At 54.3% G+C, this 14,116-nt stretch overlaps 2 protein-coding genes and 1 long non-coding RNA gene across 3 annotated transcripts; 2 read left to right on the top strand and 1 right to left on the bottom strand.

Moving 5' to 3' along the window:
* Nucleotides 1-3: 3 nt before the first annotated feature.
* Nucleotides 4-8,361, top strand: LOC113223358 (mitotic-spindle organizing protein 2B-like; the record flags this gene model as incomplete). The annotated part of the gene is given in 4 exon segments (XM_026452826.1): nt 4-122; nt 305-453; nt 8,102-8,217; nt 8,219-8,361. Coding segments are annotated over 4 exon segments (426 nt in total), but the record flags the coding sequence as incomplete, so codon positions are not given.
* On the top strand, nt 464-2,692 carry LOC113223359. The gene is made up of 2 exons (XR_003308716.2): nt 464-1,909; nt 2,039-2,692. It is a non-coding gene; the product is annotated as an uncharacterized LOC113223359 (long non-coding RNA).
* A 1,028-nt stretch (nt 8,362-9,389) lies between the features above and the next one.
* On the bottom strand, nt 9,390-14,109 carry LOC113219590 (tubulin alpha-3 chain). The gene is made up of 4 exons (XM_026452827.2): nt 13,939-14,109; nt 12,869-13,017; nt 11,569-12,249; nt 9,390-9,772 (listed from the first exon to the last, which is right to left on the bottom strand). The coding sequence occupies exons 1-4, from the start codon at nt 14,057-14,059 to the stop codon at nt 9,476-9,478; spliced, it is 1,248 nt and encodes a 415-aa protein (XP_026308612.1). The 5' UTR covers nt 14,060-14,109; the 3' UTR covers nt 9,390-9,475.
* Between the last annotated feature and the right edge of the window lie 7 nt (nt 14,110-14,116).

Consider the following 14,116-nt stretch of genomic DNA (forward strand, 5'->3'; position numbering starts at 1 on the left):
GGGTTGGAGGCGGCCCGGCAGAAGCTGGCGCTGCGGCGGAAGAAGGTGCTGAGCATCGAGGAGATGGAGCTGTACGAGCTGGCGCAGGCGGCGGGCGGCGCCATTGACCCCGACGTGTTCAAGTGAGCGGGGCGGCTGGGGGCCGCATCCTCGCCAGGCACCCCGACCTCTGCGCTCCGGGTCCCCCGGTCCCACTGGTCGGGAGGAGCCCCCCGTGCCCCCCGTTCCCGTCCTTGTCGGGTCTTCAGGGAGGTGGCCGCGCCAGGCGGAGAGGGCTCACCGGCCCCACGTCTGTCCCCGCCAGGATCCTGGTGGACCTGCTGAAGCTGAACGTGGCCCCCCTCGCCGTCTTCCAGATGCTCAAGTCCATGTGTGCCGGGCAGAGGCTAGCGAGCGAGCCCCAGGACCCCGCGGCCGTGTCTCTGCCCACGTCGACAGTGCCCGAGACCCGAGGTCAGACCTGGGCCCGCTGTCCCTGCCCCAGTGGCGGGGGTGGCGGGCGGGGAGGGGGCAGGCGCGGCACAGCGGCGGCGTGGCCCTGAGTGGCCAGGCGTGTCTGTCGGTCTCGGCCCAGCACCTGCAGGGCCCATCCGTGGGCTCTGCTCCCGGGCTTCGCTACCAGCCTTAGGAGGCACGTCCAGGTCAGGTGGACGCAGAGTGCGTGCCCCCAGGGTGGTCCAGGCTGGGTAGGGCTCTTCTGGTTAGCTCCTCCCCACCTCTTCACTCAGGCCTTCATCTTACAAATCGGGAATCCAGAAGGTTTGGGACTGGGCGCCATGGCTCACGCCCATAATCCCAGCACTTTGGGACGCCACAGCGGGAGGATCGTTTGAGGCCATGAGTTTGAGACCAGTCTGGGTGACAGAGTGAGATCCTGTCTCTAAATATATTTTTCAAAAGACAGTCTCTATCCCTGTCCTGTGGTATACAGCATCCAGGGAAGTGCCCAGGGAGCGGGGCAGGCAGAGGTCTTCCTGCCTGCACCCCACCTAGGCCCAGTTCCTGCGCAGGGGCTTGGCCAGCCCTGGCCAGCTTCCCTCTGATGATTGCAGGAAGGGAGTCAGACGTAGAACTCCCAGGATGCAGAGGCCTGCGGGGTCTGAAGGGCCTCCTCCCTCTCCAGTGTGGTGACTGGGCTGAGCAGATGCTGGGGCTGAGAGTGTCATGGTGGAGCCTCCGTCCCTGCTCATCCTCCCCTCCTGTTGCTTCTGCTCCTGATGGCTCTCTCTGAAATGCAGCACAGCGTCCCAGGCCAATGGAAGAAGGCCCAGAGCTGGCTCCCTGCCTGGAAGCACCAGGATACCCACGCAGGCATCCTGAGAAGGCGTGGGGAGCAGGCTGCCTTCATGGGGGGAGTGCCAGGGCCTGGGCACCCACACCCCCTGACCCAAGAGGGCCCGGGCACCTGTGTGCTGGCCTTTTCACTGACCCTCACTGTCTGCTCTCTTTGTGTCTCTCTCTGACCTCCAGAGGCCTCCTTTCTCTCTGCCAGGAACAGTAGCCCCCCCCCAGCAAGTTCCTCCTTTTTCTCCAGCCTGCAGCCTTCGGCCTCTCCCGTTCTGCTCCACAGCCTGGCTGCTGCACACTCGCCTCTCTCTCCAGGCCCCCCGGGTTCCCTCCGCTTCTCTTGCTGCCTGTTCTCTCCTTTTGCAGGTTGCGTTTATTGGCTTATCTCTGGGGGTTGGTGCTCTCCCTTGTTTCCATTTAAACTGCCTGGCCCCAGAAGGCCCAAGCAGCTTTGAGCTGCAAGGGCAGGACCATGCAGGCCACCGCTACCCTGCCGCTTAGCAGCAGGGCAGAATTTCTGATTCGGTTTATTAGAGACCTGGTATGGCAGTCTCTAGACCCCACAGTTGGGCTGGCATCCGGGCACAGGACCAACACCCCCACACTCCAGAGGCGAACTGTGGTGAGTGTAAAGAGCCCCGCTCCAGGGGAGGACAGCTGGCCAGGGTGCGGTGTGCTGTGCTGGAGAGCACAGCCACGACTGCTGTGCTTGTCACCTCGGCCTCTTAGAAGTTGCCCCCTACCCGGACAGGAAGTCTGGAGGCTGAAACAGAGAGTCCCACCTTCCCCGAGTCTCCTGGATGCCATCTCACACAGATGCCATGTGCTGGTCCCATGGCCACACTCCGGCACTCAGCCCCATTGCCCGCCTCACTCCTGAGTTGGGGCCACTTTCCAGTGTCACCAGGTGTGATCAGGGGCCCAGAGCCAGCGGCCTGTGAGAGCCCAGGGGTCTTTGGTCACACCTCCTGCATGCGCCTCCCGACAGCGCCCACCTCACTGCCACCCAGAGCTCAGGCCCAAGGGAGGGTGGAGGGGACTGAGGGACAGGCCTGGAGTAGGGGTGTATGGACTGCAGGCTGAGATGAGCAATTGAGGGTCAAGTTGCCAGCAGGAGGGAGAAACTGGGAACAGAGTCCCTGTCACTCCAGGGGAAGTTGCTGCTCACTCAGCACTCAGGGGCCCTGGGTGCCAGGCCCAGCTCTCAGGGCAGAGGGCGTGGCAGGGAAGTGAGATGGTCACACTCAGTTCAGTGAGAGGCAGTGAGGAAAACTGCCAGTGAGACCAGCATAGTGGCTCACCCCTGTAATCCCAGCACTTTGGGAAGTCAAGGCAGGTAGATCCCTTGAGCTCAGGAGTTCAGGACCAGCCTGGGAAACATAACAAGACCCCATCTCTACAAAAAGTACAAAAACTAGCCAGGCAGGGCCAGGCGCGGTGGCTCACACTTGTAATTCCAGCACTTTGGGAGGCCGAGGCAGGCATATCATGAGGTCAGGAGATTGAGACCATCCTGGCTAACACAGTGAAACCCCGTCTCTACTAAAAATACAAAAAAAAAATTAGCCGGGCATGGTAGCGGGCACCTGTAGTCCCAGCTACTCAGGAGACTGAGGCAGGAGAATGACGTGAACCCGAGAGGTGGAGCTTGCAGTGAGCCATGATCACACCACTGCACTCCAGCCTGGGCGACAGAGCGAGACTCCTCCTCCTCAAAAAAAAAAACTAGCCAGGCAGGCGTGGTGGTGGTGCCCATCTATAGTCCCAGCTACTTGGGAGGCTGACGTGGGAGGATCGCCTGAGCCTGAGGGAGATGTTGCAGTGAGCTGAGAGCTTGTGACTGGACTCCAGCCTGGGCAACAGAGCAAGACCCTGTCTCAAAAAAAAAAAAAAAAAGAAAAAAGAAAAACCGCTAGCAACGGAGATGGGAGGAGGCTTCAGAGCCCAGAGAGCAGCAAGGGTTACACGGGGCGGAGCAGGAAGGGGGCAGTCAACAGAGCTCCACAGGTGTGAGCTGTGGCGGTGGGAGGGGGTGGGTGAGGCAGAGTGCTGTCCAGGTGCTGTTAGGCCCGGGGTGGGAGGAGGCAGGTGGGGGGCACAGTCAAGATGTATGTGGGGGTTGCGGCACTGGAAATGCAGGCATAGAGGGGCCGGGAGGATTGGGGGTGCCGTGTGAGCGAGTGGGGGCTTCGAGAGAATTTACCCAAGGACAGGAGTGGCCTGGAGTGCTGGGCCCTTCGGGGTCTTTTGTTCCTCGAGGGCTCTGTCCTGGAAGCATAGCCCAGGTCCAGTCCTATAGGCTGGGTGGCAGAAAGCCAGGACATGAGGGCACGGAGGCCCTGTGGGGATACAGTGGAACCTGAGGAGGAGGTGGAAGGGAATGGGGCCACACCAGGAGTGCTGAGTGAGAGGCAGAGGCCACAGATGGAATGCTGAGAGCTCTCTGAGGCCCACATGTTACAGCATCTGACCACACGGAGCTCCAGCTGCCCTGGTAATGGCAGAATCTGGGGTGGAGGACATAAGGGGGTTGTCAGAGTGATCCAGCTGGGGGGCATGGAGGCCATAGATTTCCCACAGGACTCGGGTGTGGAGTTCTCCAGGCTGTGGGCCAGGCCCACTCGAGCTTGCCTCTGTGAGCTGCAGCAGGCACCCTGGGTCCTCTGGATGCCTGTCCCCCAGCCATCCAGACCGCCTGGGGAAACCACCACCACCAGATTCACTCATACCCACAGGGAAGGGGAAACAGAAAACCCCAGAAGCACAGAGGGGTGATGCTTGTCTTGGTAAGAGTCTGGAGTCACTGAGGGAAAAATAAACGCAGTCAAGCATTCTATTTAAGTTTAGGGAAACTATACATTTTAAAAGTTGTCCAGAACATGCATGTAAGATGACACTTTGGAGTGTGGAAGCCGTGAGTCTCACCTGAGCTGTGCTGCCTGATACAGGAACCTCGAGCCACACATGGCTGGTGTGGTCATTGCACTGCATGTGTTATGCACAGCAGATGCCAAAGGACTGGTACAAAAGGGAATGCAAAAAGCCCACCACACCTTGGGAGGCCGAGGCTGCTGGATCTCTTGAGCTCAGCAGTTCAGGACTAGCCAGGACAACACGGGGAGACCTAATCTCTACAAAAAATACAAAAATTAGCAGGGCATGGTGGCACACATCTGTAGTTCCAGCTACTTGGGAGGCTAAGGTTGGAGGATAGCTTGAGCCTGGGAGGTTGAGGTTGCAGTGAGCTGTGACTGCACCACTGTACTCCAGCCTGGGTGAGAGAGTGAGACCCTGTCTCAAAAATAAACAAAAAAACCCAAAGTGAATGAGGCTGGGCATTGGTTCACACCTGTAATCCCAACACTTTGGGAGGCTGAGGCAGGAGCATCACTTGAAGCTTGGAGTTTGAAACCAGCCTGAGCAACAGCAAGACCCCACCCATCTCTACAAACAAGAAAAAGAACAAAGGTGAATGCAACATCTTATGAATAACTTATGTACTGATTACATATTGAAATAATATGTTGGATATTTTAGATTGATTAAAGTATTTGAGCTAATTCTGCATTTTCTTTTACTACTTATTTATTTTTGAGACAGTCTCTGTCACCCAGGCTGGAGTGCAGTGGCCACTCATAGCTCACTGCAGCCTCAACCTCCTGGGTTCAGGCAATCCTCCCACCTCCTCTTGAGTAACTGGGACTACAGGTGCACACTACCACACCTGGCTAATTTTTTGATTTTTTTGTAGAGATGGAGGTCTCACTATGTTGTCCCAGCTGGTCTCTAGCTCCTGGCCTCAAAGTACCCGTCTTGGCCTCCCAAAGTACTGGAATTACAGGCATGAGCCACTGACCCCTGCTGAGCCAGGCTGTTTTTAACATTCAATGGTCATTGACTATCTTTGGGCTTAGGAGGGCCCTCCAGGGACCAGGCCTAGGGGCATCAGTCACCCCACCCTCACACCCCAACCTGCAGGCACAGTTGGTTCAATCCCACTGTCTAGCCCGTCTGACTTAGTGGCCCCTCCTGAGGGAGCAGGGCTAAGCCAAGCTGGTTTTCCCACTGCACGGCACTGCAGACCATTCTATTCTGGGCCTTCTCATCCTTCATAAATTGAGGAGGCCTGAACAGGGCTCCCCACTAACCCCGAGAGCATGTAATTCCTGAAGACCCAGGATTTTCTTAATATCAATTATGGCTTAAAGTTACGTTGGTTTCACATTTACAGGGTTTGTCAACCCTGTCAGATTTAAAGATAAGCATTATTAGCCAGGTGTGGCCCCATGCTTGTAGTCCCAGCTACTTCGCATGAGTTTGGGGCAGCAGTGAACTGTGATTGCATCACTGCACTCTAGCCCAGGTGACAGAGCAAGACTCAGTCTCTAAAACCCCCTCTGCCACCACTCAAAACAAAAAAAAACAAACAAACATCATTTGCTCTTTTCTGCTTCCCTCTCATCCTTGTTTCCAGAACGGACCGGGTCATTACTGAGGGGAGGAGAGGAAACTCAGATGGCGGCAAACTGAAGGGAAGCTGGCTCTGAGTCAGGCCCAGGTCTGTGGCCTGCTACGCGGCAGGCTGTGGGGAGCTAGGCATTAGTAACCTCGAGAGCACACGGGCGCCTAAGCACCCAGGTTAGGCCGCAGCTGCAGAAGATCTGCCTCTGTCTGGCCTGGCCTGGCCTGGCCTGCGGAGGGACTGTGGCCTCAGGAGGATGCTGGCCCAGTGTGGGAGCTGCTGCAGGGTGGCGGGTCCTGTCTGCTCATGGAAGACAGAATCCTCACCCCTTGACCAGTCAGTGGAGACTAGAATAATGGCAGTTTGTACCACAAGAGATGCGTGGTGGCTGTTCTCTGCTTTGTGCCGTTTTCACAAGTCACTGCTGGGCTGAGGTGGCCAAATGTCACCTACCACGTGTTCTTGACTGCGCTCCTCCTTGACTCAGGGCAACCCCAACTCCATCTTTGTAGAGTCAAGTGTGCCAAGCTGTTCCAAGCACAACACTGCTATAACCCTCACCACCTACCAGGCAAGAATGAGCAAAGATCTCATTCTCTGCGGAAGAACTCCCCAGAAACTCATAAGGAGGGCTGTCCTGTCCCTGCAGGATATGGGGAGAATTTTGTGGTATTAGCATCGAAAGGGAGCTAGAGGTACCTCTGGAAGAGCCAGGGTCCATGGCATCTCAGACACAGGAGTCTCTGCTTGTTCAAGGTGACAGATGGTGAAACAGAAATGACCTAATGGATCCCTAAACACCCGGTTACATCTTTTCTCCAGGAATGCAGTTTCCCATTGCAGACTATTTGACTACACTTGATAAAAGGCCAGGGAAGGACCAGGATTGAGGCTGGGTGTTCTGTTGGCTGAACCCTTGTCTGGAGTCACCCTGAAAGTGGTGGCAGGGGAGTTCCTGCAAGGGACTGCCCCAAACCTTTCCAGCATGAGAGCCAGTTGGGATTCCAAAGGAAGAAACACTTAATGCCAGAGTGGTCAGTCCAAAGCATTTGTTAGGGAACTTACATGCAGAGGGGGGCTGCAGTGTGCCCTCATGAGGGACAGCCAGGAAAGAGGTTGTGCCTGGGCACACCACACTGAGGGGGTGGGGTGTGGAGTTTCTATGAGAGTGCAAGGAATCTGGCTGGGGTGGGACCGGTTTCCACATGCTTAGCAACACGTCAGATCTTTCAGTGTTCCAGGTAACAACCTAAACCTGTGTCAGTGTCTGGGAAGATGCAAGCCCCAGCCAGGGTTTCAGCCTGCAGGGGGAGCATGTAGCTGATTAGGTCAGAGTGGTCAAGGCACTCAGTCAGGACAAAGGAAACGCTGGGGGGACGAAATGGGGGACCCAACACTGAGGCAGGGGACACATGCCCTGTTTAGAGCCCATGGGGCAGACCCTGCCAGGCCAGAGCAGGGGAGAGCCCTGGCCAAGGCACTCCGCACAGCGAGCCTGCCATCCGGGTACATTTGTACCTTGCAGGGTCCTCTCAGTCAGTCTTGCTGATGCTGTCAACACCCTGAGCCCAGGGAAATCCATCCCACTAAAATAAAGCTCTGGCCCAAGTGTGGTTGCAGATCTTTCTTGGCTATCTTAAAGAGTAAGCAAATTACAAATCAAAGAATCTCTGAACCAGTGGTCTTCATCCGAGAAAGATTCTGGTGGTCAGAAGGAAAGTCTCAAGCATTCAGACTGTGGCAGGAACCCTGTCATGGAATCTGGCTGCTAAACCCGAAAGCAAGAGGGTTGACCACTGTTTGCGGAACACTCGGGTAGGTAGGAAACAATGAAAGAGCTTCCGAAATCAAAAGCAGAAACCCAACTCCAGGACTTGGTGACGGCAGTACTTCCTGCCCGTCACCATCTGGGGCAGCTCAGACGTACAGTCCACGTGGATGCACCTTGAGGATGAGGCAGCGCCACCCTGCTGCTGCTGCGGCTGATGGCAGCGTCCGGGCAGACTAGGGTTGCTGTCCAGGCCAGGTGTGCACCAGCCGCACCTATCTTTCCCTAAATGGACCCGTGGCATGTGTCCTTTCAAAACGTTCCCTTGGCAGTGTGCTCCTTGCATGGCTTTGCTCCTGGGACACATCCTCAAGGGTCCCCTGCACACAACCAAGGGCTTCTGGGGCACGACCTGTCTTCAGTGGTTCTGAGTCTCAGGACATGGGGCTGATGCAGAGCCTCTAGCTGCAGCAGCCTTGATGGAAATGTGTAGACACAAATGTTGCCTAAGGAGCACGAGTACCGCAGGTGCTGCAGTGACGGAGCTCGCCCATTCCTAATCATTGTGCTTTGTGTCTCCTCAGGGAGAAACAAAGGCAGCACTGCCCTCGGGGGAGCATTGGCCCTGGCGGAACGCAGCAGCCGCGAAGGATCCAGCCAGAGGATGCCACGCCAGCCCAGCGCTACCAGACTACCCAAGGGGGGGCGGGCCTGGGAAGAGCCCTATGCGGGGCAGCACCTAGGATGGGGCAGAGACTTGTCACATCTTTGTTCCCAGCAAAGGCTACGTGTTATCTCCTTCAGTTGATAATAAACCTTTCTGAGATGCAGAGGGTCCAGGTCAGACGTTCTCTACCTTTTTTTTTTTTTTAAAAAATATTAAGGCACAGACTTAGAATGAGTTTTCTGTGCCAGTCCTGGTTGTGCCACAGCAAACTAACGGGATCCCTTCACCATGGGTCAACTTCCTGAACCTAATTTGGGTTCTGAGAAAAGGTATCTGGACTGCCAGGTCTTTTATAAACAGATGTCAACAAGCTTCACTTGAAGTGAAATGTGGGAGGTTTTTTATTTGTTTGTTTTCAAGAGACGGAGTCTCTGTCACCCAGGCTGGATTGCAGTGGTGTGATCTCAGCTCACTGCAAGCTCCGCCTCCTGGGTTCATGCCTTTCTCCTGCCTCAGCCTCCCGAGTAACTGGGACTACAGGCTCCCGCCACCACGCCCGGCTAATTTTGTTGTATTTTTAGTAGAGATGGGGTTTCACCGTGTTAGCCAGGATGGTCTCGATCTCCCACCTCATGGGAGGTTTTCTACCAAGACAGCTGACAGTGCTGAGGGACAGGGTGGCTGTGTGCGTGCAGAGAGGGCGAATGCTGCCCTCCAGGTTACGGTGGAGCACTGGGGTCAGCATGGATGTGTTGTGACCTTCTGCGGGTCATGAATGCTGTGCAGAACTTGGGGAATACCCTTTCCCCCTCTAAAATGTCCTGACCTTACACATTTGACCCACAGCTTTAGAGACTTCACGGACGAGCCCCATCCACAGACCTCCAACGCTTCACTTCTAGTCTCTTCCTTTTGGCCAGCATGACCCATCAATAAAGAAGCCCAAACCCTCGCAAATTCAATTGAAAACCCTGACTCTGCTTTCCTAGAATTTAGGAAATCTACACTTTGAACGCTTGGCTTTGAAGAAACACTGTTTTCCCCTGGTCCGTTTACTTCCGTGGCAGCTGCTTAAGTATGTACAGTCCTGCTGCACCCAACCCCACGCCAGCAGGGCAGGCTGGCACCCCACTGCTGTCCATGCAGTCTCTGGGGTCCCACCAGCTCCTGTAAGGCAGAACTAAGCTGCATGACACACAGAGGTCTTGGTTTTGTACAGAACCTTTAATTGCAAACAACTTGAAAGCAGCCATCCTGGGGGTGGCAGGGGAGAACTCACCACACCCTCCCCTCAGTATTCTTCGCCTTCCTCAGCCTCAGCTTCCACGGAATCCACGCCCACCTCTTCGTAATCCTTCTCCAGAGCTGCTAGGTCCTCTCGGGCCTCAGAGAACTCTCCCTCTTCCATGCCTTCGCCCACGTACCAGTGCACAAAGGCCCGCTTGGCATACATGAGATCGAACTTATGGTCCAGGCGGGCCCAGGCCTCCGCGATGGCCGTGGTGTTGCTCAGCATGCACACGGCCCGCTGCACCTTGGCCAGGTCTCCCCCAGGGACCACTGTGGGGGGCTGGTAGTTAATGCCCACCTGCCGGAGAAGGGAAATAAAGCAGTCTGTGAAGCTTATATCAAACCTAGAAATGGTAGCTACTTTTCCTCAAACAGAAGACAAGGAGAATGTCACCTTGTAGGTGACAAGGAGAATACTCAGTTCACCTCACAAACGTCACTAAGCCCTTCTCTGCGCCAGGCAGGGTGGTAGTTCCAGATGGAGAACACAGAAAGGAACCTTGGAGGTAGCCACCCTGGTGGGATCCTAAGCTACCTAAAGGGCTGTGTCCTAGTACCTGTGACATGTGATACGTGCCCAGGTGAAGACAGTCTTCCCTCTGAAAATGTATGCTGCTTGTCTTCTTTGTAGATTACAATTAAATTCTCTAGCTAAACTCTTTCCACCCAGATAGATTCAGAGTATACAACTCTTCCCCATGCTATCACAAGGAACATCATACCCACTTCTGACCCACAAAACAAGCCACTGTGGATATGCAAAGGTAGCAGATCATGAGGCAAGAGTCATGAATGCTGCTACCACAGCATCAGGAAGTGGTCAAAGTGGTCCATGTGCCTGCCTAAGTAGGGGGTGGCATTCCAAGGTGGTAACCAAAGGGGAAGCATTCCAAGTTTCAGAACTCGGGATTAACATGACCTGAGGTCCTGGCAGCAGTGCACAGGGTCAACTAGAGCAGGGATCAGCACACTTGTTCTATAAATGACAACATCAGGCCAGGTGTGGTGGCTCAAGCCTGTGACCCCAGAACTTTGGGAGACTGAGGTAGGCAGATCACGTGAGGCCAGGGGTTTGAGACCAGCCTGGCCAACATGGCGAAACCCCATGTCTACTAAAAATACAAATACTAGCTGGGTGCAGTGGCTCATGCCTGTAATCCAGCACTTGGGAGGCTAAGGCGGGTGGATCACCTGAGGCCAGGAGTTCGAGACCAGCCTGGCTAACATGGCAAAATCCCATCTCTACTAAAAATAAAAAAATTAGCAGGTGCCTGTAATCCCAGCTACTTGGGAGGCTGAGGCAGAGAACTTCTTGAACCTGGGAGGTGGAGGATGCAGTGAGCCAAGATCGCGCTACTGCACTGCAACCTGGGTGACAAAGCGAGACTGTCTCAAAAAAAAAAAATTACCCGGGCGTAGTGGTGCATGTCTGTGGTCCCAGCTACTCGGGAGGCTGAGGTGAGAGAATCGCTTGAGCCTGAGGGCAGAGGTTGCAGTGAGCCAGGATCACACTACTGTACCTCAGCCTGGGGTACAAAGCAAGACCCTATCTCAAAAAATTAATAAATAAATAAATAAATCTCACCACAGATATATAGTGTGATGACTCAGAAATAGAGTTCAAAAGACATCACTGGGCTGGGCCCAGTGGCTCACGACTGTAATCCCGGCACTTTGGGAGGCTGAGGTGGGCAGATCGCCTGAGGTCAGGAGTTCAAGACCAACCTGGCCAACATGGTGAAACCCCGTCTCTACTGAAAATACAAAAATTAGCTGGGTGTAGTGGCAGGTACTTGTAATCCCAGCTACTTGGGAGGGTGAGGCCGGAGAATTGCTTGAACCCGGGAGGCAGAGTTGCAGTGAGCTGAGATCATACCACTGCATTCCAGCCTGGTCGACAGAGCAAGACTGTCTCAAAAAAAAAAAAAAAAAAAAATTCAGTGATTCAATTATCAACTCTGGTTCACTACTTTATGCCCACATGCCTAGCCCATGGAACAGGGATACTCTCCCCAAAGGATGCAGGCCTTCAGGGACAGTGTTATTTTGTGCGTCTGCTGCTTGCAGAAAGTCCTCCACATCACCCAGTCATACCTTAAATCCAGTCGGGCACCAATCCACAAACTGGATAGTGCGCTTGGTCTTGATGGTGGCGATGGCCGCGTTGACGTCTTTGGGGACCACGTCCCCCCTGTACAACATGCAGCAGGCCATGTACTTGCCATGGCGAGGGTCACACTTGACCATCTGATTGGCTGGCTCGAAGCAGGCATTGGTGATCTCGGCCACGGACAGCTGCTCGTGGTAGGCCTTCTCGGCTGAGATGACCGGGGCGTAGGTGGCCAGGGGGAAGTGGATGCGGGGGTATGGCACTAGGTTGGTCTGGAATTCGGTCAAGTCCACATTCAGGGCCCCATCGAATCGCAGGGAGGCCGTGATGGAGGACACAATCTGCCCAATCAGGCGATTGAGGTTGGTGTACGTGGGACGCTCGATGTCCAGGTTGCGCCGACATATGTCATAGATGGCTTCATTGTCGACCATGAAGGCGCAGTCAGAATGTTCCAGGGTCGTGTGGGTGGTCAGGATGGAGTTGTAGGGCTCCACCACGGCCGTGGAGACCTGGGGGGCTGGGTAAATGGCAAACTCTAGCTTGGACTTCTTGCCGTAATCCACTGAGAGCCGCTCCATGAGCAGAGATGCAAACCCAGAGCCAGTGCCGCCCCCAAAGCTGTGGAAGATGAGGAAGCCCTGCAGTCCCGTGCACAGATCCGCCTGAGAGAAACCAGACAACGTGAGTCAATGCCCGTGGAAGCCACACCACCAACTTCCAACAAGCCAGGGCCACTTCTCTTTGCCTCTGAAGACTTGATAAGGATTCAAATCATCCATGATAAACACGCAGTACACTTTGAGGCAAAGAAAAGCAGACAAAGATCTACAGACAAATCACCATTGCAGACTCAGTAGGACTCAAGATGCTGGTCTAAGTTTTTGTTTGTTTGCTTGTTTGTGATGGAATCTTGCTCTGTTGCCCAGGCTAGAGTGCAGTGGTGCAATCTCAGCTCACTGCAACCTCTGCCTCCCAGGTTCAAGCAATTCTCCTGCCTCAGCCTCTCAAGTAGCTGGGAGTATGGGTGTGCACCACCACATCCAGCTAAGTTTTGTATTTTTAGTAGACATAGAGTTTCACCATGTAGGCCAGGCTGGTCTCAAACTCCCGACCTCAGGTGATCCACCCACTTCAGCCTCCCAAAGTGCTGGGATTACACGTGTGAGCCACCGCGCCTGGCCAACATGCTGATCTAAATTTTGATAAAATGACCTCCCTTTCACCTTCCAAGAACTACCCTCCCATGCAAGACAATGGCCACATGAAACCTTCTCTTCTTACCAGTTTGCGGATCCGGTCCAGAACTAGGTCAACAATCTCCTTGCCGATGGTGTAATGGCCTCTGGCATAATTATTGGCTGCATCTTCTTTCCCAGTGATCAGCTGCTCAGGATGGAAGAGCTGCCTGTAGGTCCCTGTGCGCACTTCATCTACAAAAGAGACAGTGTGTGCTATGAATCTTTAAGGCCTGTACTCACCAAGATGGACACATTCCAGGACTGTTCACTTCTACAGAGTACATGCTGTTCAAAGTACATGACCTACAAGTCATAGGTCAACAGTGGCAGCATCTGGTAGACAATGTCTCTGTGTGATAACCAAACTGCATATGCAATTTATGACTTTACGAAGTTACACTCAGCTTGTGGTATAAATGTCAGCACAACCAGTTCCTAGTGAAAGAAAATAAGCTCTCACACTCCTACGCAGGTACATAATTCTTTCCTACGTGTAGCTACATCAAAGGCTGTAAGTTAAAAACTCTTACAACCTGGGAAGTCACCAGATCAGTGTGACTTCTGCAGGGCAGTCGCATCAGGGCACCCTGGATGACCTGGGTCTCACAGGCTTTCAGGTGATGCGGTCATTTCCTGGGGGACCACTGAAAGGTGCTGCCTCTTGGCAGCTCTCTTTGGAAACTACCTCAGGCTGCTATTCTGAAGGAAGCAAATGACTGTTCTGTACTTACCTTCTATGCCTAAGATGCAGGTCAAGACTCTGGTGCACCAGCATAAAAGAGTGCAGAGCATTCAGGAGGGAACCAAGCCTACTGTACCCTGCAGGCAGGGCCATCTGAGCAGGGCTGAGGCAGCCACAAGGGAATCTCTCCACAGCCCATCTTACTGCTGGCAAAGCAGCCTTTCCCTGTAGGTCAGGTTTTCCTAGATTAGGAGCCAAGTCTCACAGACACTTTCATCACGAACCTTTCAGTTTCTCTCCTACCAATGCCACGGGCATATGCCTATCCATCCCATCCTTTCGGCAAGAGGATTCAAAGGAACCCACGCGGGGCTTTACCACTGCTCTCCCACCCTCTCAGGAAAGCTGCCATCCAGTGCCCAGGCACCTACCGACCACAGTGGGCTCCAGGTCCACAAACACTGCTCTGGGCACATGCTTGCCAGCCCCAGTCTCACTGAAGAACGTGTTGAAGGAGTCGTCCCCGCCACCAATGGTTTTATCACTTGGCATCTGACCATCAGGCTGAATTCCATGTTCAAGGCAGTACAGTTCCCAGCAGGCATTGCC

This window comes from Piliocolobus tephrosceles, unplaced genomic scaffold (assembly GCF_002776525.5).
Source record: "Piliocolobus tephrosceles isolate RC106 unplaced genomic scaffold, ASM277652v3 unscaffolded_41064, whole genome shotgun sequence".
In the NCBI taxonomy this organism is placed as follows: Eukaryota; Metazoa; Chordata; class Mammalia; order Primates; family Cercopithecidae; genus Piliocolobus; species Piliocolobus tephrosceles.

What these genes read in the sequence shown, in the direction of transcription:
- LOC113219590 (XM_026452827.2), bottom strand. Translation starts at nt 14,059, where the DNA reads ATGCCAAGTGATAAAACCATTGGTGGCGGGGACGACTCCTTCAACACG. An exon ending in TGGACCGGATCCGCAAACTG is followed by an intron (nt 12,250 to 12,868) that starts GTAAGAAGAGAA and finishes GGTTTCTCTCAG; the next exon opens with GCGGATCTGTGCACGGGACT. An exon ending in GGTGCCCGACTGGATTTAAG is followed by an intron (nt 9,773 to 11,568) that starts GTATGACTGGGT and finishes CTTCTCCGGCAG; the next exon opens with GTGGGCATTAACTACCAGCC.